Raw genomic sequence first — 25,780 nt, 5'->3', positions numbered from 1 at the left:
ACTCAAGTGCTCAAACTTACTGGGAATTAATTTTATAATTAAGGGCAGTTACTGACTTGAGGCTATGATTTCCCACTAGGTGCATTTTCTCTCCACCCTCTCCACACTCCATGGTGTCTCATCCTTTTTTCCTCCCCTCACTTAAGACTAAACATTAAACTTGCCCTTCTGCCCTCAATAGTAACAATCACAAAGCTCTGAAACAGGTGGATGATGAAAAGATTCCTAAACTGGGAGATGGGAGACCTGGGTTTGGTCTCTGGTTCTGCCATTAACTCCCTATGTTCTCTTAGGCAACTCTCATCTTTGCACTGGTTTGACAGACTAAAGTACTACTCATAGATATTACCTCACTTGATTTTCACAACCTCCTGGAAGGTATCAGAACTGCCCTTAACTAATAAATGAGGAAATTTATGGCCCCAAAGGTGGAGTGACTGTCCCAGGGTCCCACAGGAAGGAGCAGGTGCAACATCTTTCCCAGCCCCCACCCTCCAAAACCAAAACCAAACCAAACCTATACTCCCAGGTCTTACTAAAGATACAACATTCTCGATTAAACATGATGAATGCATTTTCCTCTCCTCCCTCAGGACCCGGCCTAATCAAGAGAGAAAGCAAGACACTTGTTGCCCTTGGCTTCATCTTCCCTCTCTTTTCTTATCAAGTATAGCCAGCAGTTTCAGAGTACAGAGGCTCTGAACTTATCTAAATGAACTTACATACTTATATTTTGAATATTCAAGAAGCTAGTAACACTGGTTGCTTCCAGAGAATGCTGGAGAGCTGAGGAATAGGCGTGAGGGCCCCTTTATGAATTTAAAACCGTGTGAATATCAGTTCTATGTAAATCCGCCTTCAGTTTTAAGCTGAATTTTTAAAAGCTTTGAAAGAATACAAATAGTGTTTCTAAAATAAGGGCTCTGCAACCCCACTTGTTGCTGGGTGACCCTGGGCAAATCGCTTCCCCGATCTCAAGCCCAGTTTCCTCACTTATAAAAGGTAACCACGAACCGGTAACCCTACAAGGGTTTTTACGAGGAATAAACAGGATAATGCACTTAAAACGTTTAGCACAGTACCCGCACACTGTAAGCCTACAAGAAATGCCGGTTACCATTATTCACCATTAACCTTGTTATCTTTCTTGCAAGCAGCAGTCCACATACACACCTGTTTCCATGGCATACCCACAATTATGGCGCAGTCCCTCACATTAGTACAGCGCTTTGTACTTCATAAACCACCTCTCCACACTTCATCATCTTTCAAACTCATGGCAGCCCTGGGACATCACTGTTAACTCATTTCGCAGCTAAGGAAACTGAGGCACTAGGAGGCAGTCACTCCGAGACTCAATTCTCCCATCTCTAAAATCAACTCCAGATCCCTTCAACCCGTTCGTCGCTCCCGGATCCCCTGCTCCCGGAGCCGTGTTCCGCGCGGCACTGACCTGAGCGAGCGCCCCGGGGCCCGGGACCTCGCGCCGGGCTCACACCGACTAGGCGCGCTCGGGCCGCCAGAGCCTCGCAGCGGCCGGGTCCGCTCCGCAGCCATGGCGCCTGCAGGGAGAGAAAGACAAACAGCCCGAGGCGCGGCGGGTCAGCAGAGGCGCGGGCGCCAGGCAACCCCCTCCCCGACCCGGCCCCGCCTCACATACAGACCTGGACCAGCGGCCGCCGCTCTGGGTCCGCAGCCTCACAGGGGAGCGGCTTCCGGTGCTGCCTGCGTCATCTCCGCGCGTCCCTCCACCCGCGGCGCCCAGCGGACGCGGCTGCACTTCCGGCCCCGCCTTAAAGGGGAAGCGGGAGAGCTGAGGAGCGTAGAGGGAGGCGGAGCATGCGTAGGTCCGCTTAAACCTGTGACGCATGGACCAAGGCTTGCTTCCAGGCCCCGCAGGTTTATGTACGTCATCCAATCTGATCTTGCACCGACTGTGCGGCACTTTTTCTTATTATGCTCACTTTACGGAGGAGAGAGGGAGAATTTAAGAGACGTGTCCAAAGTCAAACAACGCATAGACATAACATTTATATAGATAGTAAGACACCCGTATGTCCAGTTAGTGGTAGAGCACATCTAGGGTACTTGAAACATGGGAAATAAAAAGTTGATTCTTTGTGGTGGAAACTAAGTATGGAGTCCAGAAAGTCAGGTCTCAAGAGAGCAGATTTGATTTGGTAGGCAACAGGAAGCCTCTGTGAACTTCGAAGCCAGAGAGTGACTGATGATATTACAAGAAAATTTAGGAAGACATGGGTACACAGATTGGATAAGCTTTATGAAAGAAAAGGCAGTGCTAAGGTAATCAAGAAAACCAGGCACCCCTATCTATTTGCAGCAAATGGTCTCAACCCCAGGATGGTAGGAGTTTTATGAATGAAACTGAAAATTCCAGATGGAGCTGCCCCAGAGACAACATTGTTTCAACCTCTCATGGACAAAGAAACCAAATTGTCTTAAGTTTAAGCCTAGAGGCTATCCAGGAGCAAAATTTATGGCTCATTAAAAAATGAAAAGAAAATTGCAAAATAGAATTTGTATTTAATTAAATCCAACACCTGTGTAATCATTCAATTTAGTATATGTAAAAATTCCCTCTCATTTGAATTTTTTTTAGGATATATATTCCCACTTCGTAAAAATCTCCAAGATTGCACAATGATTGTTGAGAAAACATAGCCAACTTTAAAATGTAATGAATTATTCCTAGCCAAATAACTACAAAAACTGCTATGAATCGCAGGTAGGAAGATCAACACGCAAAAAGAAAAACATGAAATATGGCCTGGCGTAGGGACAGAATGTTCAGTACAACTGCTTATGTGACAGGAACATAAGAATATGCTGGATGTTTTCTTTCTTTCCTTCCTTCCTTCCTTCCTTCCTTCTTTCATAAACCTGCTGCTCAAATGGTATTTGGAGTAATTCCTACACATTGACGCAATAGGAAAATTGCAAACATCAAATGCTTAGTTTCTCTGATTCAGGCTAAAATGGACTACACGTTGTTTTCCATTTTGAGATAAAGTTGCCTGGGCAAGGTAGATGGATGACATATAATTTATTTAGGAATGTTCTTCCATGGCCTATACTAGGAATTCAAAATCCTTCTTGATGAGACATACACCAAACCACACCATAAGTTTCTTTGGGTAGAAAAAAAATGCACCCACTAGGGATGACAAGTTTTCCTTGATATTTAACACATTTGTTGCATGTGCAGGTACCAGGGAGCAGCAACTACTCCAACTGTTTAGTTTCTTGAGATGCACTCCTTCTGTGATGATGCTATTAAGAGATGATATGCGTGAACTAACTGTTCTTTCAACTCCCACACATACTTCACCAGGCACTTCACCAGGGTCATTTTCAAGAGGTAAATAAGGTTGGAAGCATTTGAAGAGGTTTGCTTTCTAGTCTTTGTTCTGGATTCACTCTAGCTGTAACATGATCAGCACTTGCTGTCCTATGGAGCCAGCAGGTATTCTGGGACAAAAGCTCAGGCTGATTGACAAGAAACCTTATCCTTAAAGTCTCAGGCACAAGGTACTGTACCTCAATTGCTGTTAGACTGAGTGATCCTGAGATACATTTGGGCATACTTTGGCATCTGGACTCCATAATTTCCAAAGCCCCGAAATCGTTCACAGACAACATGCAGGCAAGTTTCTTATAATCTTTGAAGTATTTTATATCTATTAAAATAAGCTTTTAGTAGGCTGAAGTTTCTTCTGTGTGTAAATCATCAGAACTGAGAAAATGGAAAGGAGTTCAGATTGTAATTGTGAGAGTTTGTTTTGCTCTGTTGGTTTTTCCTATTCAATAGACACGGGAAAGTAAAAGATGGAACTCAGGATTCTCTAATGGTTAAGAGTGAGCTTTGAAATCTGACAGATTTCAGTTCAAATCATGGCCCTACCTCACCCTCTTATTCACTGAGTGATCTTGGGCAAATTCCTATACTGCCTGTACGCTCAGCTTCAGTTTGAAGATAACATATCTGAAAGGGATATTACCAGGGCTGAATGAGTTAAGGCATGTAAAGTGCTTAGCACAGTGCCTTGCCCCCAGCAAGCGCTCAGGAAGAGGTGTCATTAGGGGAGTCTTTGTTGATTGAAGCTCCAATGAATAGAGATTTAATTCCTCCGATGTCCCCTGGCTCTGTTATATTGCAATACTACATTGTATATGCTCTTCCAAATGGAAAGTTTCCATCTCCTTTGATGAGATGGAGTAAGCTTGGCACAGGTATGTCCTAGATCTCTGAAGAGGTGCTATACAGGTAGCAGGAATCTGCCCATATTGATAGACGCGTCAGATGGATTAGGGGACATTGTCAAAACAATGTCAGAATTTATTATTAAATTGAAAAGTCATACTAGAAGAATGTAAATGTTTGATAGTAGCCATTGTTCAGTAGCCAACAAAAGCTACCACTTCATTGAAAAACAGCCCTTGACCTTTGTAGTTAGAGAAGAAACTGATCCAAGTGCTTCAATTCCAGAAAGAATATCATATATTTTCCTGTAGGCTTTTAGCACAATGGCACTTGTTACTTTATATCCATGTGTCTATGTCTGATTTCTCTTTGCTTCCCCAGTGTCTAACACAGTGCCTCATATATAGTAAGTAGGCTTTCCTCCAAGCAAGAAAACAACCAACATTTTATTCATGATGCCTGCTGTCCAGGGGGCCATGATATAGTGGGAGAGACAAACAACAGAACTAAATAATAAACACTTAAAACAGTGTAGCGCTAAGTGCTGTGAGAGGTACATATAGTGTTCAGTGGGGACAAAAACAGAAATGGAGATGGAGCTTGAATGAATGTGTGTTCTTTTATTTAGGTGACATTCTGCAGACTTCGGACTCACCAGTGGTGTTTCATTCTGTTTAACGTTATTCTATTTCATGCCTTGCTTTTTGGGGCTGATTTTGTGGAAGAATATTTTCTGCATGCTTTGCCTTATGTAGATATGAAAGTTCTTGAAATTAAGGATAAGGCAAGAAAATTGAACATGGAGCCCCTAAGAAGTAATCTTTCCAAATACTATATCCTGAGCCAGTCGGAGGTGTGTAAAGGGAAGAACATATTTTTGCTCTCTCTTATCTTCAGTAGCCCAGGAAATGGAACAAGGCGGGACCTCATCAGGAAAACCTGGGGTAACGTGACCAGTGTCCGAGGGCATCCCATTCTCACACTGTTTGCTTTGGGAATGCCTGTTTTGGTGACTGCCCAGCAAGAGATAGACAAAGAGTCCCAAAAGCATAATGATATAATTGAAGGAATCTTCTTGGACAGTGCTGAGAACCAAACTCTGAAGATTATCACCATGACGCAGTGGGCTGTGACTTTCTGCCCTAACGCCCAGTTCATTCTCAAGGTTGATGAAGAGATGTTTGTCAATCTACCAAGTTTGGTAGACTACCTCCTCAATCTGAAAGAACACCTTGAAGATATCTATGTAGGAAGAGTTATCCATCAGGATACACCCAACAGAGACCCTAATAGCCAAGAATTTGTCCCTTTCAGTGAGTACCCAGAAAAGTACTACCCAGATTACTGCAGTGGTGAGGCCTTTGTTATGTCCCAAGATGTGGCTCGGATGATGTACGTAGTTTTCAAAGAAGTCCCCATAATGGTGCCTGCTGATGTGTTTGTAGGAATTTGTGCTAAATCCATTGGCCTAATACCCATACACAGTTCAAGGTTTTCTGGGAAAAGCCATATCAGATACAACAGATGTTGCTTTAAGTTCATTTTCACATCCTCAGAAACTACAGATGCTGAAATGCCCCTGGCATGGAAGGAAATTAACAGTGGGAAAGAATGTACGCTGTTTGAAACCTACTATGGGCTCATTTCCTGCAAACTTCTGACATACCTTGACAGCTTTAAACTTTTTCACATGGGCACCATAAAAAATAATGTCATGTATTATGGTGATTAGGATTTCTTTGTTTTTCTTAAAAGTGTGTTCTTTAAAAATTACCTCTTACCTTGTTACAGAAAGTGTCCCTCCTTCCTTGTGTTTTATGTAGTTTCTCTGAATCTTTAATTGTACTCAGCAAGTTGCAGTGTTCTTAGTGCTCTGATGTACTACATTGAATTGAGATCTCATTTTAAGAAATTTAAGTTGGTGTAGCATGATTCTTTTCAAAATAATACCTTTTGTCTAGAAAAGAGAGAACATTAAATTTAATTATAACCAAGAGTCTTGTTTCTCTTTACAATTAATGGATTTCTAAAAATCACATTCTATGGAACTGTCATGACTCAGTGATAGCAGCCGTGACTGATTTTTGAGAATTCTCAGAATTAAAGGAAAACACTAAATAAGGAATTTAACAAAATGTTCATCTTGTCTGTAAGAGGAAACATTTTAGTAATCTGGGTGGTGGAATTACACTTAAAAGTTTTAGCTACCTAGTATATATTAACTTAAATCTCACTAGTGTAAAGACTTGGATCTCTAATTTTTTGTGAAACAATTTTCATCAAGTCCTAATTAGGCAGTATTTTACAAATGGGATGCAACAAATACACATTTCATGTTATGTATACACTCTATTAGTTTCCTAAAGATGCCTAACAGAGTACAACAAACTAGGTGGCTTAAAACAACAGAAATTTAGTGGTATTAGCAGTAGGAAAATGGCCCATATGGAAAGATGGAAAAAGGGGACTCACGGATACCAGAGATGGCGGAACAGAGATGACTAATCTGGGGACAAGAAAATTCCAGTCACTTGAGAATCATTTTGTAACAGAGCAGGGCTGGTTTATCAACATCACCACCATGGCTTGAAAGAAACCTATCTCTCCATTCTGAACCATCACACTCTGATAACATATTCATGTAGAAACCTCTGGATTGGTGATCGCTTTGCTGTTTAGAGAGCAGAGCACTGGAAAACAGGTGGGAACATTTTTTGAAAATGAAAAGCAAGTGCATCCTTTGTTAATCAGTAAGATGGTATTCTGGTTTAGGCATAGTGACCCCTCCATTCTGACTCTAGTTATTAGGAGTCAGTTTCCCTCTCTCTGATCAACTCAATATTGACCTGATGGATCTCAGAAATTAAAAGCAAAGCTCTCAACAACGATGACCCACCAATAAATAAATAACAGTTTGGGGACCTTTCTGGTTTAGCATGTTATCACTCCTCCCCACCCAAAACCACAACACAGTAAGATGCCTTGATAAACAGCAAAAAAAAGTATCAAGGAACACTAGAAACATTTTTAAAAGATTTATTATCTATTTTTCAAAGGAATAATAGTAACAAAAAAGCAAAAGAGACCTTATTAAAAGTATTTATTCTTCGTATAGGGAACATAATTTTAAGATTGCATATTACTTGTTTTTCAAAGAACATTTATATCCAAGACTTTGAAAGTGGAATCAGAAGGGAAAAAAAGACCAAAAAAATAAGGGAGTGGGTGGATAGAAAGAATTCAGAAACAATTTGGTTCCATTTTAGTTAAAGTGGATTTTAAAATAAGATGGTGAGTAAGTCCATGAAAATTTTCTGGGAGAAGAACAAAACTTCCATCTTCTTGCAAAGATTAAGGCAGCCAAAGGAATCTGAGAAACATCTGGTTCAATTACGATCAGGTTTGCCTGCTTTCCTGGCTTTACATTGAATTTCAATGTAGAAACACAACAAATGTTGGTGATAAAATTACATTAGACACTCCATGATAATTCTGGTGGGAGGGAAGTCTCTGTTTTGTAAAATACAGATGGAGTCAAATGCCTCAGGAGAAATTTTGGTCAATAAATGGTCTAGACTCTAGAAGAAATCACTCTGCTCCTTCCACTGCTGTTGTGGAAATAGGTTTCACATAGTATGGACCTTCGCTCAGGTAAGTTCTGAGCCTCAAATAATTTGGGTTCCCAAAGATTTCTGCAATTGTCTTAGAATTGGCAAGTGCTTTCACCAGTTCATATTTGGCATCCTTTGAAGCTCTGTCATGCTCTACGGACCGGTCCATCACATATTCTACAAAACCTGGACTGTTAAACATAAGTTTCTGAGCCCAGGGTTGGTTTGCAATGGCCTGAAATAGAAGGGGAAAAAAACACAATTCCTCTGAGCCTTAAGTTAAGTTTGTTAATGGGATGGCACAAACCTTAGAAAGAAATTTGGCAACATGAACCTTAAAAATGTTACATTTTGCCCAAGTAAATTCCCTCCTGAAACTCTAACTTCAGAAAATCATCAAAATATTTAAAAAATCTTTAAACAAAGATGCTCATCACACTGTGAAAGGTACACTATAAATCCCTAATAGTGGGAAGATGAGTTAGTAAATTATGGTATATAGCAATAATAAATTAAATAAACATTAAGAATAAAGTTTATAAAGGATAGGTAAATCTGTTATATGAAAAAAGTAGATCCAAATTATACATATGGCATAATTACAACAGTGGAAAAATCAAGACAAAGACTTGAGAAGAAAAGACTACCCTAAAGAAACTCTCATACATGTGCATAAGAGGATATTTTCGAGAATGTTCATTGTAGCATCATTTGTAATAGATGCTATCTAAATTTTCATTTACTGGGGAATGACACACTGTGGCTATACAATGAAATACTAATGATTTTCTAATTGCCTCTTTAAATATAGATAAATCTTAAAAACATAACATTAGGGAGAAAAAGGAAATTGCAGAATGATATGAAGAGCACGATACCATTTGCAAAGTTTAAGAGTATTTAAAATACTGTAATTTAAGTATATATGCATAGATGGTAAAAGTATAAAATCACGCGTGCACTTGTAAACCCTGAATTCATGACAGTGATTACATTCAGAGAGGGAGGAAGGGGAATTGGATTGGGCAGAGGTAGCAAGGTATGACTGTATGTTTGAAATATTACATCAATAAATAGATAAATACTAATACCAATACTAAAAGGAAACACCTTAAAGTCATACCAAACAGGTATGACTCTATGTGCTTTAAAAACTTTCTACTTCTCAACCTTTTCCAAATTTAAAAATAATGAATAAGCAACGTTTATAAAAAATATTTTTAAAAACCTCACTACTATATTTTCATGAAGAACAAGGCACAATCAAGTTTACAGCCTATGTCTTCCTCTCAAAATGTGTTCTGCAGACCATCAGCTTTAGCATCACCTGTGAACTTGTTAGAAATTCAGGATCTCGGGCTCTATTCCAGAACCAATGAATGAGAATCTACATTTTAACAAGACATTACAGTTTGAGAAACATCAGCCTACGTAACAATAGTTGAGGATGAGTGGGTTGAAATAAAAACAGCTGCCCAAACCAGTAAATCAAAAATTATCTCTACAACTATGGCTAAGTGGAGCATAAGGTAGAAGAGTGGGAAAAAAATAAATAATGAGAATACCAGTGCAGGAGCCAAAATGACCATCACAGTGACTACTGACAAGGGTGAAACAGTCTAAAAACAACATTCTTGAAGTTGACAGGTATCCTGTATCCTTCAAGACGCAGATCCTGTATCACATCCTGCAGGAAGCCTTCCCACTTTTTTTTTTTTTTAATTTTCTTTATTTTTGGCTGCATTGGGTCTTTGTTGCTGCGTGCGGGCTTTCTCTAGTTGCGGCGAGCGGGAGCTACTCTTCGTTGTGGTGCGCAGGCTTCTCACTGTGGTGGCTTCTCTTGTTGCGGAGCATGGGCTCTAGGCGCGCAGGCTTCAGTAGTCGCAGCACGCGGCTCAGCAGTTGTGGCTCGCGGGCTCTAGAGCACAGGCTCAGTAGTTGTGGTGCATGGGTTTAGTTGCTCCACGGCATGTGGGATCTTCCTGGACCAGGGCTCGAACCCGTGTCCCCTGCATTGGCAGGCGGATTCTTAACCACTGCGCCACCAGGGAAGTCCAGCCTTCCCTCTCTTGTTGCCCCCACTCTCCTTGTTCCCTCCCTCTCTAGGCCAAGCATGCTGCCTGAGATCCCATTATTAAGATTACTAAAGTGATGACTACATTTCCATGAGCCCAGGGAACCACAGCAAGTGCTGAAGCTACAAAGTTAAATCAGATATGGCTCCTATTTTCAATAAACTCTGTTGAATAGGTCAATAAACATTTTCAACAAAGTGTAATAAACAGAACACAGAGGTATGATCCTTACCAAAACTATAATTATACAATTAACTTTATAATTATATTTACTGCTTGGGTCCTTCAATAGACGATGAGCTACATGAAAGGAAGGTCTTTGTATCTTTTGTTCACTATTATATACCCAGAACCTAGCAAAGAAAAGAAACTCAACAAATATTTGCTGAATAAATGAATAAATGCAAAGTAGGAAAGTAAGCACTGCTTAACTCAACCTTGTGGGTTTGGGCAAAGCTTGCTGAAGAGACACCTGAGTTAGTCCTTGAAGAATAAACAAGAGGTTAACAAGCAAAGTCAGGGAAGAGTGTTGAATGTAGAGCGTACACGAGGGTCCAGAGATATGAAGCAAGCAGTCTGCTATCACTAGAGCTGCCGGTGCCAGAAGCGAATGGCAGGAAATAAGGCTGAGGAAGACCAGGGCTAAGGTAGTAAGGGCTTGCTTGATGGCAGATGAGGAATGAGGAATTAATTCTGTGATCCCACAGCACCCTCGAACATTTTGCCACAGCACCTAATACCTTTTACTGAAACCATCTGTTTACATATTTGTCTCCCTAATTAGTCTACGCTAATAGTAGAGGGCAGAAACTTCCTATGCACTTGTGCATCCCCAGGGCATGGCAGAGAGACTGGCTCATTTTAAGTACACATGTGTTGAACTGGCAGAGTCCCAGAAGGCATGGAAAAGAAGAGGATGCCTACCGTGAACACTTTTAAGGCAGCACAGTGTAGTTCAAGGAAGGGTTGATTACTGATGCCACGGAAGAGCTCCAGCGGGTCCCGAGATAAAGAAGAAAACCAGGATTCTGTCATCCTCAGGAGGTCATCAGTCTGCTGATCAGGCTACAAGACAGAAAAGGAAAACCTCAAGACATTAGGAAGTCAGGAAACCTGGGTTCTGATCATACCCTGTCATTAACTAGCTGTGTGAGCTCTGCCAAGTCTGGAGCATTCTTCCCCAACTCAGCCCAGACTTCCCCAGTTTTGTCTTGTTTCTTTTCTGATGGGGTTGATTAAGCAATCTCTAGGGTCCTATCCAGTTCTAATACTCTATGATTCCACTTTAACTTTTAAAATGTCACTAGTCATATAATGAGGGTTATCTTCTTTCACTAAGAGTGAGAAAGATGGCATTTATTTGGTCAACATTTACAGTAAGTTAACTAGTATTATACAGATTTATTCTCCCCCAGATATACCACTGTTCTTCATTAATTTCCCAATCTACTTACTGGTAAATAAAAAAGAGATGAAATTGCATCCAAACACCTAATTTTGAGCTCTGTTGAGGCATTCTTTGCTTGATATCCTATTCTCATCAGCAAGCGTTCAAAGCGAGTTCCTTTGAAGAATAACAAGATATTTTTTATTGGGGTAAAATACACATAACATAAAATTTATCATTTTAACCATTTTTAAGCATACAGCTCAGTACATTCACACTGTTGTGCACCCATCACCACCATCCATCTCCAGAACTTCTTCATCATCTCAAACTGAAACTCTGTACTCATTAATCAACAACTCTCCTTTCCAACCCCCCGTCCCCTGGTAACCACTATTCTATTTTCTGTCTCTGTGAATTTGACTATTCTAGGTACCATGTATAAGTGGAATCATACAATATTTGTCTTTTTGTGTTTGACTTATTTCACTTAGCATTATATCTTCAAGGTTCCCCCATGATGTAGCATGTGTCAGAATTATATTCCTTTTTAAGACTGAATAATATGCCTTTGAATGTATATACCACATTTTGTTTATCCATTCATTCATCAATGAACACTTGGGTTGTTTCTACCCTTTTTGGTTATTGTGAATAATGTTGTTAATGAACACAGATGTACAAATATCTATTTAAGCCCCTACTTTCTTTTGGGTATATACCTAGAAGCGGAATTGCTGGATCATATGGTAATTCTATGTTTAATTTTTTGAGGAACCACCATGTTTCCACAGCAGCTGTACCATTTTACATTCCCACCAGATATGCACAAGGGTTCCAATTTCTCACATCCTGTCAACACTTGTTCTTTTCTTTTTTTAAAAAAAAAATAATAGCCATCCTAGTGGGTGTTAAGTGAACAATGAGATTTTTAAAAGTATGCTTTCATGTACTATGACTGCCACCAACCTAAACCAATATAAAAATAAACATGTAGTCAGAAACCAAGTGACAGGCCTAAAACACATTCATATGCAATACAGCATATATAAGTTAAAGTGTAGAGCTCTGGAATCAAAGGACCTGGATTTGAGTAGCAGCTGCCCCAGTCTGAATGATCTTAGAAAATTTTCTTAACTTCTCTGAGTGTCACCTACCTTATCTGTAAAATGAGAATGACAATAGTATGTTCTTTGCATGATTGTAAAAGGATCATATGTCGTAGGTACAAGCAGTTAGAAAAGTACACATAACATGGATACTAGCTGTGATACACAACAGCATATATAATTTTCAACATATATTTCACAAGGGTTTTAACAGTGCTGTACATTTTTTTGTGTGTAGAATTCATAGTACTTGCAAGATACTCATGGATGTGCCATGAAAGTATCACTCTTAACATAATATCTTGTAACACATTTTTGTTTTCCTTCCTTGACATATAAATATAAAACAAATGTGTCTTTTCATTAAATATTCACAACAACTCCGAGAAGTAGCTGTTATACTCTTTTTATATATAAGGAAAGTGAGGCCTAGAGTAGTGAAGTGAGTAAGTGAAGCTCAATAAGCTAAGTTAGTGTTAGAACTGGGACATGAATCCAGGTCTTTCTGACTCCAGACTATGGCCTTTGTACTATGAATACTATTTAAGAAAGATGTAGAGGGGAAAGAGTGCTTGGTCCAGCCAAGTTAAAAAAAAATTCCGTCATAATTATGAGACTTTTTAGGGATTAGTCCAAGGTCATGGTAAAAAGACTGCCATCTGTAAAAGCAGTTTCTACTATGCAGTTAACATACAAGCAAATGAACTTACATGATGAATTCTTGTCACCGCCCCCCCCCAAAAAAAGAGATATCCTTAAGGAAAGCCAAAACAAGTCATACCAACCTGTTTTCTGTAAAACTTGTTTTCCTTCAACATTGGATCCTAGAATTCCAATCGTGTCCACTGCTACACCAATCATGGTGGGGTCTTGACTTTCTGTCATTTCAAAGACTTTTTCCACAAAGACAGGATAACGCTCACAGATCTGCTGAGGACTATCCATGATAGCCAGGTTTCCAAAAAACTTCACAAATCCTAAAGATATTTACAAGAATATATTTTAATAGAAAAAGAAGATAGCATAAATTGTGGGCCCTAGGTTTTCATGGGACAGTAATAAACTTCAGGCCAGAAAGAGGAGAAAGGTTACAGTACTGTGTTGCCTGGAAATCAGACAGACCATAAGGAGATACTGCAGGACCTGTGATGTGTGGTCCTGACGGAATAGAAATCCCAGGGTGTCAACGGAGCTGGGTCCGAATACTGAAGCATTGTCATATGCAAGAGGGAGAACAAAGAACAAGGACCAGCAGATACAAATTATAGGAAGGCAAGTTTGGAGTCATTATCAGGAAGAAATTTTTAAACAGAGATGTTCATCGATGAAATGAGCGAGGCTATCTAAAATTAATTTCCAATTTCTGGAAGTGCTCAAGAAAAACTAATCAACCATGTCCTAGAACAGAATGGCTAGAATAATTCTATATTAGATAAAGATTCCAACTCAAGATTTGATGAATCGGTGAAATATACTGTAAGTATCATTACTAGTAGTTTTATTATGATTCTTTTGGCTAAGGTTCAAGGGAAACAGCCTAATGCTCTATACGGCAATATTTCCAGAAAATTAGAATCAACAGTGCATGGCTCCCAGAGCAATAGATTCCACCTCATTAAGGGGCTATGGGTATCATCTTAAGGGAATCAGCTCTAAAGAAAACAATCCCTGGACTCCCCTGTCAGAGATAACTCTGAAACAAAACATACACTGTCATTTCCACAAGTGTCAGTATTTCTTACCTGGCAAATAGAAGCTAGAGAAAGCATCTGAATCTGCCCCAACAATTATATTAGAAATCTGGTCAATTACTCCTTCTTGAGCGAGGTACTGTCGTCCATGATGAGTATATGCCAGTGATGTCACCATTTCTATACAGGTGGCTCTGAAATGCCAAGATTTTGCATATGATTAGTATAGTTTATGAACTGTTTTCATATAGGTTATTTTATTTAATTCTTCCCACCAAGTGTGAAAGGTGACTGATCCTGGCTCTACTTTTCAGATCAAGACACAAGGACGAGAAAATTGTAACTTGTCCAGAATCACATTGTTTTTACAAGGCAGTTAAGACTTAAATCATGACCTTCTAACTTGAGGCCCATTATTGTTTCCATTATAACACAACTACCTCCTCAAAGAGTTTTTAAACCTTTGTTTTATTTTGAAATGTCAAACATGAATATTTTCTCACAAAATTATAATGTCTTTACCACATATTTAAAAAATAATTCTTTGGCATCATCTAAAGCCTAACCATGACCAAATTTCCTCAATTAACTAAAAAAAGTATTTTTACAGTTGATACTAAGGTATTTTAATTGACTATTTGCAAGGTTTTTTCCTATGTCACAAAGTCTGATACTAAGTTAAAGAAATTTAACAAAATAATTTCCTCATTAGGAAGGCTTTGAAACAATGTAACTCAAATGCTCTGAAACAGTATGACTGAGGACTGGTTTTTGCATGTGAGTTCAACAAATTCAATCACATTTAAAGAACACAGGACAATCAGAAAATCATTTAAGATAAGGAAAACAAAGTCCTGTGTACACAAAGGTAACTATAGTGCTCTTATAACAGCAAAATACTTGAACCAAGTATTCAACAGTGAGGATGCGTTAGTAAATTGTGGAATATCCAAGGAAACACTTGGCAGATATTCAAGGGGACTTAAGGAGTAGGTGCTGGGAGTAAAGAGACTGGAATTAACATTTCTTTGAGAGCCTATATTGGCCATTGTATTGGTCTCTATGGTCAATTCACTTAATCCTCATATTATCTTCTTTACAGAATTGTCATTGTTCCATTTAGGAGATAAGGAAACTCAGGTGCAGAAAGGTTACAATAATTTGTCTAAGGTCAAACAGCTACTAAGTAGTAGAGATGCATGTAAGCCCAATTCTCACTCATTTTCAAAAGTCCATGTTTCTTCTATCATGCCGTAGTGCTATTATTTAACAACATCAAAAAATGTGCATGTTGGGAATTCCCTGGCAGTCTAGTGGTTAAGAGTCGGCGCTTTCACTGCCGAGGGCCTGGGTTCAATCCCTGGTTGGGGAACTATGTTCCCATAAACCACACGGCATGGCCAAAAAAAAAAAAGAAAAAAATTATATACATATACATATATATATATATATATATATATATATATATATATATATATATATATATATATATATATATATAAAATGTGCATGTTAACACATTAAGTAATACAAAATGATAGTTACCATGTGATTGGCAACTTTTAAACAGCACACATGCCTAAGGACAGGGAACACTGTTATTCAAAAGTAGCTGAATTGTCATGCTAAGTTCCAGTACGTTGTCACCATGTAAGTTGAGCAATTTTCAAAAAGCCCCTTCTTCAGGACATAATCGGTCATGAGACTGCAACCTGAGCATAGGCTCCACTAGCGGAGATCACACTAAGTTCCGAGGTTGTCTCCTGGCCCGCCAAGAAAGGACATTTTGCTTTAAGAACTCTCTCCGTCAACATACCTGACGAGCACATCCTCCCCGGTCAGTTCTCGGAGGAGCTGCGTTACCAATCCACTGGTGGTACAGTAGTTTAAAGATTCTGGTGACACAGAAGAAATCTCCACAATTAGCTGAAAGAAAACAGAAAAAGCAGAAAGGTCAAAATAGCCCAAAACTTGTTAGATGGCATTTTAAGTTAAATGCAGGACTAGGAAGTATATTACGTACTATTATATACTAGTATAAATTATATACTTAATATAATTGAATTTTTTAAAATCCATTATTTGTCTCCACAAGCAGGAAAACTTCATTGAACACACAAGAAATTACTCCGGCACAGAAACACTCACCCAGATATACCTGGGTATATCTGCCCTTTTTTAAAAAGAAACCATCAATCAGGACAAAAGCCCCTATCAGCAACAACAAAGAGATTGTAAAAATCATTCATTCATTCATTCTATCAGTCGGCCATTCACTTACTCGTTCAACAAGTATGTTCTGAGGGCTTACTGAGAGATCTAGGACACCGAGTGTTTTAAGCAGAGGAATGACAGAATCAGATTTCGGTTTTTAAAAGATCATTCTGACTACATGCGGCGATAGACTAATGGTGACAAAAATGGGAGCAGACCAGTTTGGATGCAAATACAGTAGTCCAGGTGAGATATACTGGGAGCTTAGACTAGGGTGGTGGTGGCTATAGCAAAGCAGAGAAATGCAGGCGTTTACGTAAAACTGACACAATGTGATGACTGAGTGGATACATGGCAGGGAGGACACGGCCTCACACAGAATGAGCTGGAGGTCCAACAGCCAGCCACGTGGACTGGGAGACGGGGCCAGTTTGTTGCTGCTGTTTTGATTAGGGGCATGAGGTGGATGGAGAAGATCAGGAGTTTGGTTTGAACATGAGCATAAGGGGCCTAGCTTGCCTTCACAAACTCCAACAATTAAAGGTTCAATAGAGGCTAAGGAGCCAGGAGACCAAAAAGAAACAGCTACAGAAGCAAAAGGAAAATCAAGATTGCATAATATTAACAATGGAAAGTAAGACATTGTTCTGAAGAGGGAATTAGACTGTACACGGTTCTGTTTTGAATATACAATCTATTAATTGCATGGCCTTGGGTCAATGACTCCATCAACAGCGAGATTAATGATAATTAAGTATCAGGTTTACTGCGAGAACTGAAGAGAATACATATGAGAGGATTTAGCACACTGCTCAGTACAAAGCTTCTTCTTACTACCACTACTACACTAATTTTTTCAAAGTCTAATTTCAAAGGTATCTCCTCTATTATAGTACTCAGAGTGCAGTGTAAATATTTTTTTATATGACTGTCTCACACACTAGGCTGGGAGTTCATCCCTACATCCCGAGCACCTGGTATATATATGGCCTAACATAGACTATATACTCAATAAATACATGTTAAATGAGCCATCTCGCCTTCTGATGTAAGCCTTGATGCATTCTGAATTATAGGCACCAGAAAGTATGCTTTTAGTCTTACCTCATACACCCTGTATCGAACAATGTCATTTGTTTCCATTACACTTTTCAAATCATCCAGCAGATTACTTTCAAATAAAGCCTCCAGTCCAGCCTGGGTCAGTGATATTCTTGACAGGGATTTAATGGCCTTATAAGGAAAGAAAATATCTCTTAAGTCATAAAAATACCAAACTGTACTTTCTACTTCACATAAGATTTATGTGAAAATTAGTGTATGGAACGCAGCTTACCCAAGGAGCATTCACTACATTTTAGCTATAATTACTTATAACTGGAAAAAATACACAGTATTCCCAACAGAAAATAGAAAAAGCTTCTTATCAAGCAACCCAATGTAAGCTCTATGATGGTTAATTTAGAAATGTGCATTCTAGAAAATAAAAGGGGTTTACTAGTTTTATTTTGACACCACTTATTTATTTCATACCATCGATATGAGGCTGCAAATTCAATTACGCAAATCATTCATTCTAAACTTCCACCTCTCAATCCAGAAGGCCTTTCTCTGTCTTTTAGGACATTAATGTCTCTGCATGTTTAGGCTGATGATTGTAGCTGACTCACCGCTTTAGCTACAGATAGATTCTCTCCACCAATACAATAAACGATTTGTTTTAGTAATTCAGCATTATTTAGAATCTCAGTAACAGCATCAGAATTTTCAACAATTCTTCCAACCTGAAAGGAAAAAAACAATCAGAAATACTCTTCCAAGGTAGGGCAACATGGAAACACATGATGGTCAAATTTCCTTAGTGTGCAGTTATTTTAGGAGTTACTGACTATAGCTATGAGTCATTAAAAAATTCCAAATGACCCAAATTCATTAAAGCCAAACACACAGATGGTATAGTCACATCTTTGAAAAGAAAGAAAAAACAAAACAGGTGAGTTAAGACTTGAGACACCTCAGTGAGTGAAAACAATACAAATCTTAGTTCTACCAACTTTCAGTTCTTGATCTTGACCAAATTAAATAACTTTTTTTGAGCCTAATTTCTTGTCTGTAAAATGGGAATACAATACTTAACTGCAGGATAGTAATAAAGATTAAATGAAACTAAATAGGTAAAGCACCTCCTACAGAGTTTTGCACATAAATGGTCAATGGATAAATCGATCCTTTCTCCTTTTCTTGAATAAATACTTTAGAGAAGGAAAGAAAAAACAGTATTTGAACATCTAGTGGATAACTAACTGCTCAGCTTCTATCCCTTCAAGATAATCCTCGGCAGCAGCTCTTCACCCAAACACTAGCATGTTTGGTTACCAGGGTGGTAAGAGTTACTGTCTTAATTTGTTGGTATAGTGACCTTTATAATAGTACTTCACTCATGCCACTATAGTAAGACTTACCATGGCAATCTTTCTCTCTAGACTAGGGGATCCTTGGGGGAAAGAAACAGGCTTTATTTATCTTGGTAGCTCTAACAGCATATGGTACAATGCCTGAAAAAAAGGAACTCAGTATTTGATGAGTAACTGATTCAGAAGGTACTCAGTGGAACTTCTCACTTTAGCTTGTATCTGCCGGTTATAATTAGCTACGCATACTAGAATAGACTAGATACTCCCTACAGAAGAGAGCACGTGTTTTCTTCACCTCTCTGTCTCTGGCTCCCAGCATAGACCCTGGCCCAGGGCAGGTGGTCACTAAATGTTGATTCCCTTATTATGTGCTAGTAAAATTTCATACCTGGGACAGAGTGAGGATTTTTACAGAATCATTGGGGTGAGTCAGTCCCCTCTGCAGGTCAACGCTGAGGTTCCGGGCCACGTGAACTGGCTCCAAAGCTTGCAGCAATCTCTCCAGGATGGATACACACAAAGTAGTCTGTTCCCTAAAAGAGACACCACAGATCTCATCAATTCATGTCCTACCAGGTAGGAAGCAACAACCTAATATCTGACACCTAGCTTAATGAGGCTCTCCTCCACACAGACTTCCCTTTGAAACACCAGCTTCTACTAGTTTATTCAAATTTACCTAGTACCAGGCTTCCCTGGTGGTGCAGTAGTTAAGAATCTGCCTGCCAATGCAGGGGACACGGGTTCAAGCCCTAGTTGGGGAAGATCCCATGTGCCGCGGAGCAACTAAGCCCGTGCGCCACAACTACTGAGCCTGTGCTCTAGAGCCCACGAGCCGCAACCACTGAAGCCCACGTGCCACAACTACTGAAGCCCTCATGCCTAGAGCCCGTGCTCCACAACAAGAAGCCCACGCACCACAATGAAGAGTAGACCCCGTCCACCACAACTAGAGAAAGCCTGTGTGTAGCAATGAAGACCCAACGCAGCCGTAAATAAATAAAACAAAACTGAACAAAAAACAAACTTACCTAGTACCTATTATGTGCCATGCCTGTGCCAGGATAATATATATAAGACATATTCTCTAAGGATAAGATATATTCTCTAATCTCAAGGAGCTCAGTTTAATGGATGACACAGAAAAATAAAAAGGCAACTATAATCCAAGTAGATAAATGCTATAGGTTAGGTCTGGAAGCTGAGGGAGCTCAGAAAAGAACACAGGGTTCGGGGAAGGCCTCTCAGAGGGTAACACCTGAGCTAAAATGTGGGATTTATCTAAGAGAAGAGAGGTGTTCCGGGTAGAGGGGGTAGTCACACATAAAAGACACAGAGGAATGAGACAGTGTTATGCATTCAAGGAACCACAAGTCGCTTGGTATGATGGGGTGGGGAGAAGGATGAATGACAAGAAATGAAACAGGAAAGATGCACAGAAGCTGGATTCTGATAGGTCTTTTATGTCCTGCTATGGAATTTAGCCTCTTCCCAGAAGGCAATGGAAAACCATGAAGTGGTTTTAAAGCAGAGAAGGAACACAATGAGCTCTGACTTATAGAAATCGCTCTGCATCAGTTTTAGAGAAAGAATTTTCAGTTAAAAGGTAGTTGATGGTGAGAGGTGATGAAGGAGCAAAACAGGGAAGTAGCAGTGGGAATGGAAAAGAGGGAAAAGATTCAAGACCTATTAAGGAGGCAAATTAAGCAGAACTTGATGACTCCCAGATGTAGATACAGAGGTGTTTCACTAATAACTTCCTTGTCTCTTAATAGGCAGTACAAATAAATGAGCACTCATATATTGCTAATAGGAGTATATGGTTAAATTGGTGCCTTCCTAAAAGGTGATGAAGCAGTACATAGCAATACACAGCAAATGAACATATCCTTTTAACTTAGCGATTGCACTCTGCACAATCAAGGGTAAGGGAGTAATTAAGAATGTTTTTATACCCAAGATAAATGAAAACATATGTCCACACAAAAATTTGTATGCCAGTTTTTCATAGCAGTGGAAAAAACCCAAATGTCCATCAATTAATGAATGCATAAATGTGGCAGATCCACTCAATGGAATATTATTCAACCATGAAAAAGGAATGAAGTACTAATACATGGTACAATGTGGATGAACCTTGAAAATATTATGCTAAGTGAAAAAAGCCAGACACAAAAGGCTTCCTTTTGATGTGATGATTTCATTTACATGAAATGTCCAGAACAGACAAATCCATAGAGACAGAAAGCAGATTCCTGGTTGTCAGGGGCTGAGGGAGAGATGAGAAGGGGAATGGGGAGTGATTGCTAATAGGTACAGGTTTCTTTTCTTTTTTAAAAGAAATGTAATTGTCTATGCCATAAAATTCACCATTTTAACCACTTTTCAATGTATACTTCTGTGGCATTAAATAGTCACATTGTTGTGCAACCATCACCACCACCCATCTCCAGAACATTTTCATCTTCCCAAACTGAAACTCTGTATTCATCAAACACAACTCATTTCCCCCTCCCCTCAGCCCCTGGCAACCACCATTCCACTTTCTGCCTCTATGAATTCGACTACTCTAAGTACCTCATATAAGTGGAATCATACAATATTTGCCGTTTTGTATCTGGTTTATTTCACTTAATATGTCTTCAGGGGCTTCCCTGGTGGCACAGTGGCTAAGAATCCGCCTGCCGATGCAGGGGACACAGGTTCGTGCCCTGGTCCGGGAAGATCCCACATGCTGCGGAGCAACTAAGCCCATGAGCCACAACTACCGAGCCTGCGCTCTAGAGCCTGCGCGCCACAATTACTGAGCCCGCGTGCTACAACTACTGAAGCCCACACGCCTAGAGCCCATGCTCCACAACGACAGATGCCACCACAATGAGAAGCTCGCACACCGCAACGAAGGGTAGCTCCCACTCGCTGCAACTAAAGAAAGCCCGCGCGCAGCAACAAAGACCCAACACAGCCAAATAAAGAAAGAAAGAAAATAAAGAAATAGAGAAAAAAAAATTTTTTTAAGAATGTCTTCAAAGTTCACCATGTTGTAGCATGTGTCAGAATTCTCTTCCTTTTTAAGGCTGAATAATATTCCATTGTGTATATGTGTATACCATATTTTGTTTATCCATTCATCCATTGATGGACACTTGGGTTGCCTCAATGTTTTTGTTTGTTTTAGCCATTCTAGGAGGTGTGTAGTAGAATCTCAATGTGATTTTCATTTACATTTCCCTAATGACTAATGATGTTGAATATCTTTTCATTTGCTGATTTGTTATCCACACATCTTCTTGTTCAAATATTTTGCCCATTTTAAAACTGGGTTCTTCTTACTGTGTTTTGAGAGTTCTTTATATATTCTGAATACAAGTCCTTTATCAGATATATTCTTTGCAAAGACTTTTCTCCATTTGTGACTCGCTTTTTCATTCTCTTAACTGTGACCTCTGAAGAGCAGAATGTTTAATTTTGATGAAGTCCAATTTATGAATTTGTTCTCCTATGGATCATTCTTTTGGTGTCACATTAAAGAAATCTTTGTTTAAGCCAAGGTCACAAAATTTTTTTTCTATGTTTTCTTCTAGAAGTTTTATAGTTTTAGGTTTCATATTTAAGCTTATAATCCACTCTCATACACTTCTGGTAGGAATGTAAAATGATATAATCACTTTGGAAAACAGTTTGGCAGTTTCTTCAAAGTTAAACATACACCTACCATATGATCCAGCCATTCTACTCCTAGGTATTTACTCAAAGAGAAAATAAAAAAAATGTGTCTATGTAAAGACTTGCACACAAATGTTCATAGCAGTGTTACTGTAATATACCCACATGGAGATAACTCAAATGTCCATCAACAGGTGGTTCATAAACAAACTGTGATTCATCTATACAATGGAGTACTACCCAGAAATAAAAAGGAATGAAGTATTCATTCACACCACATGGATAAATTTTAAAATAATTATGCTGAGTGAAAGAAAGCAAACAAAAGAATACATGCTGTATGACACCACTTATATGAAACTACTGAAAAATAAAAAAGGTAAACATCTATATAGACATCTTTGCTACCTTGATTGTAGTGACGGTTTCATGAGTATATACATGTCAAAACTTGTCAAACTGTATATTTTATTATGTGCAGTTTATTTTAGGTAAATTATATCTCAATAAAGCTTTTTTTTTTTTTTAAAGCAATGGTAGGTTAAACTGTATATTGCACAGATTTAAGGTCACATGCGGCCCTTCGGTACCAAGAAGCCAAAGAATTAATAATGTACAATCAGTCTTCCTTGCCTTCCATGTTGTAAAGCAGTAATCTTAGGACTTACTTTCTCTCACAAAAACTCCGGTCAAGATTCTAGGTTTCTGGACTTCCCTGGTGGTGCAGTGGTTAAGAATCTGCCTGCCAATGCAGAGGACATGGGTTCGAGCCCTGGTCTGGGAAGATCCCACATGCCGCGGAGCAACTAAGCCCGCGAGCCACAACTACTGAGCCCACATGCCGCAACTACTGAAGCCTGCGCGCCTAGAGCCCGTGCTCTGCAACAAGAGAAGCCACCGCAATGAGAAGCCCACACACCGCAATAAGAGTAGTCCCCGCTCGCCGCAATTAGAGAGAAAGCCTGCACACAGCAACGAAGACCCAATGCAGCCAAAAATAAATAAATAAATTTATTTTAAAAAAAAAGATTCTAGGTTTACATCTATCAGAAAAGATCTCGAACCAATATATAGTGCGGGAAAACAGCAATATATCTAGAGACTGCCAATCCACTATCCAGAGAATTATTCCCACAAATTACAATTGGTATCTACAATGTACTAAGTTCTGAATTACCTTGTCTTTAAATTTCCATTAAAATTGTTTCCTAGAGCGCTGCTCCTTCATTCAGCAAATCACCACCCCACAGACCTTATTCTTCAAACTCCCCTTCATTTCAGTTCCTACTGCATCTCTGGTGCTAACTTATAGATCACTGAAAGTCTCTTCATCTATAATATGAAGTGGTTGGACTAGGTGGGCTCTCTAAAATTTATGAGTTTAATCTTTTATTTGGCATATATTGTATTATGTGCTGTACCCTAAGAGGGTTGCAGAGATGAATTCTTCAAAGAATTTACAAACTAGACAGAAACACATATGGAATTACAACATAAGGCAATAGTGTCAAGTATTATTAAGAGAAGTAATGATAATGTCCTTCAGGAGATCTAAGGCCAGTCACTTGCAACTGGAGTGACCAAGAAAGACTTTTTGGAGGGGGTGGCACTTCACCTGGGCCCTAAAAGATGGACAGATTTGGAGGGGAAGGCATTCCAGTTAGAAGGACCGGCATGAACAAAGTTAGGAAAGTGCCAAGTCATGCTCAAGGGAAAGTAGTGCCACTTGGTAGCTGGAGCAGATGAAATATGTGTAGAGCGGAAAAAGATGAGGCTGGAAAAGTAGGATGGAAATATATTGTAAAGGTCCAAGTGCCAGACTAACAAGTCATGATTTTACACTGGAGGCAATGCGAAACCATGGCAAAGATGTGAGTCAAATATCCTGAGAAGTTCCTTGTGGTTGCAACGTGGGAAGGACACACTAGAAAAGGAAACTCAGAGGTAATGAGAAGTCAGACTAATGCAACAGATCTAGCGAGAGGGAGAAAATGAGGGCCTGAATTAACATGGACAAATAGAGATTTCATAGGCAGACCTGAATAATGTTAATTAACAGAATTAATGAAGGGAGAACACATATGAAAAAGGGAGGATTCTTAGAAGGTCAGAGCCAAGAAAGCCCTCTGAAATCATCCAGTGTTGATTCAGTGATTCATTATCTTTTCAAGAAGAAAAGTCACTTTTAAATTTCTGGATCACAAACATTTAAACAGTCTTTTAAGTTATCAGATGATCAAATACAAAGTGTTTTTAAATCAAATACTACAGATGTACATAAAATGAAAAGCAAAAGTTGCCATCCTACCATTCTAAGTCCCACTACCATATTAATGGTTTCCGATGTATCTTTCAGATATTCCAAAAGCTACACTGGCCTGTGTTCAAGTGGGTGTGGGGGGTGGTAATCCTTTTTAAAAATTACGCCTAACGGAATTATAAACTCCTACAATTTTCTTCTTTCATTCAGCAACATATATTAGAGATCCTTCTATGTCCACATATATAGATCTACCTCAATTTTCCTAAGAGCTGCATAGTATTACAGTCATGTGTCATAATTTAAGAATCCCCTTTTAATAGATATTCAGGTGGTTCCTAGTTCTTTTGTTTTGTTTTGTTTTTTTGCTGCCTCCTTCTGTTATGAATATTCCTGCATATACAGTACATTTTGTGTGTAAGTATACCTGCATGTTAAATTTCTGTGACAGGAATTACTGGATCAAAGGTATGTGAATTTAAAATATCGATGGATGCTTCCAAATTGCCAGGATAGGACCCCTTCTTAAGAGATAGGAAAAAGTCAAGAACTTGGATACGTGATTGTGGAGTCCTCCCCGTAGGTGGGCAACCTTGCTTTCCTCCTCCTATTTCAAGGATGAAGGCAGTGAGGCCAGGAGACGGCCACCTCAGAGCCTGGGCTTGAACCCCATCTCTAGACTCTCAGCCCAGGATCCTTCCCTCTCTGAAATTTCAGCGATAGTCAACCTTCACTGCGACTGGGAAAAGCCTCCCCCGTCACCACCACCCCCATCCCCGTCTCCATACTTGGGGGTGTCGCTCTCCCCCGCTCAAGCTGCAGGGTCATCTCACCGATGGTGCTCGTTGAGCAGGGAGAAAAGCGGGCCAAGGCGCAGTTCCGCCGCTTGCTCGCGGAGCTCGCTGAGAGGCACCGACTGCAGCACCGACTGCAGAGCGCGCAGCTCCTCCAGCGGCGCTTCCAGCCGAGACACCTCCCTCAGCAGCGACACCGCCTGGGCCGCCATGATACCCCCTCCCGCCGGGGCTCGCCAGTCAGCCCGCCCGGCTCCCGGCTCCCGGCTCCCGGCGCGCTTTTCCAAGCCTCGCGAGATCTGCCCGGCGCAGACTCCCTTCCCCGAGTTTTGGCTGG

At 39.7% G+C, this 25,780-nt stretch overlaps 3 protein-coding genes across 7 annotated transcripts in view; 1 reads left to right on the top strand and 2 right to left on the bottom strand.

Annotated features, from left to right (window-relative positions):
- Positions 1 to 1,753, bottom strand: part of FBXW2 (F-box and WD repeat domain containing 2) — a 31,525-nt gene extending 29,772 nt beyond the window's left edge. Inside the window, exons 1-2 of one of the 3 annotated variants that reach the window (XM_068551903.1) lie at positions 1,665 to 1,753; positions 1,454 to 1,562 (exon numbers count right to left, since the gene is read on the bottom strand). Coding sequence is in view for 2 of the 3 variants with exons in the window: in XM_068551904.1 (XP_068408005.1) it covers positions 1,174 to 1,188 (15 nt within the window). In the remaining variant the exon portion in view is untranslated. Of the gene's footprint in view, positions 1 to 1,173; positions 1,425 to 1,453; positions 1,563 to 1,664 lie in introns of those variants that run through there. The other 2 variants (XM_068551902.1, XM_068551904.1) reach the window with 2 other exon arrangements.
- B3GALT9 (beta-1,3-galactosyltransferase 9) lies at positions 1,556 to 5,954 on the top strand. The gene is made up of 2 exons (XM_068553966.1): positions 1,556 to 1,843; positions 4,851 to 5,954. Exons 1-2 carry the CDS (start codon positions 1,556 to 1,558, stop codon positions 5,952 to 5,954), a joined length of 1,392 nt encoding a protein of 463 aa, XP_068410067.1.
- A 1,351-nt stretch (positions 5,955 to 7,305) lies between these two features.
- PSMD5 (proteasome 26S subunit, non-ATPase 5) lies at positions 7,306 to 25,741 on the bottom strand. Of its 3 annotated transcripts, none has more exons than XM_068552158.1 (10): positions 25,483 to 25,740; positions 19,112 to 19,256; positions 17,980 to 18,093; positions 17,414 to 17,542; positions 15,912 to 16,021; positions 14,147 to 14,289; positions 13,190 to 13,381; positions 11,363 to 11,472; positions 10,833 to 10,973; positions 7,306 to 8,068 (listed from the first exon to the last, which is right to left on the bottom strand). In XM_068552158.1, exons 1-10 carry the CDS (start codon positions 25,653 to 25,655, stop codon positions 7,811 to 7,813), a joined length of 1,515 nt encoding a protein of 504 aa, XP_068408259.1. In that variant the 5' UTR covers positions 25,656 to 25,740; the 3' UTR covers positions 7,306 to 7,810. The 3 variants fall into 3 exon arrangements, with proteins under 3 accessions (XP_068408259.1, XP_068408262.1, XP_068408260.1); XM_068552161.1 differs by lacking the exon at positions 7,306 to 8,068 and adding an exon at positions 8,415 to 9,842 and having other exon boundaries at positions 25,483 to 25,741; XM_068552159.1 differs by lacking the exon at positions 7,306 to 8,068 and adding an exon at positions 8,416 to 9,751 and having other exon boundaries at positions 25,483 to 25,741.
- Positions 25,742 to 25,780: the final 39 nt, after the last annotated feature.

Source organism: Eschrichtius robustus, chromosome 10, assembly GCF_028021215.1.
Source record: "Eschrichtius robustus isolate mEscRob2 chromosome 10, mEscRob2.pri, whole genome shotgun sequence".
Classification (NCBI taxonomy): Eukaryota; Metazoa; Chordata; class Mammalia; order Artiodactyla; family Eschrichtiidae; genus Eschrichtius; species Eschrichtius robustus.
The sequence above is the reverse complement of the archived record's forward strand: the minus strand, read 5'-3'. Positions and strand labels throughout refer to the sequence as shown.

Excerpts from the sequence above, each read along its gene's own strand:
- B3GALT9 (XM_068553966.1), top strand. The coding sequence starts at position 1,556 with ATGGCGCCTGCAGGGAGAGAAAGACAAACAGCCCGAGGCGCGGCGGGT. Across the intron at positions 1,844-4,850 it reads TAGAGGGAGGCGGAGCATGC|GTGACATTCTGCAGACTTCG; the intron begins GTAGGTCCGCTT and ends TCTTTTATTTAG.
- PSMD5 (XM_068552158.1), bottom strand. The coding sequence starts at position 25,655 with ATGGCGGCCCAGGCGGTGTCGCTGCTGAGGGAGGTGTCTCGGCTGGAA. Across the intron at positions 16,022-17,413 it reads TTCGATACAGGGTGTATGAG|CTAATTGTGGAGATTTCTTC; the intron begins GTAAGACTAAAA and ends GTTTTCTTTCAG. Across the intron at positions 14,290-15,911 it reads GGGGAGGATGTGCTCGTCAG|AGCCACCTGTATAGAAATGG; the intron begins GTATGTTGACGG and ends TTGGCATTTCAG.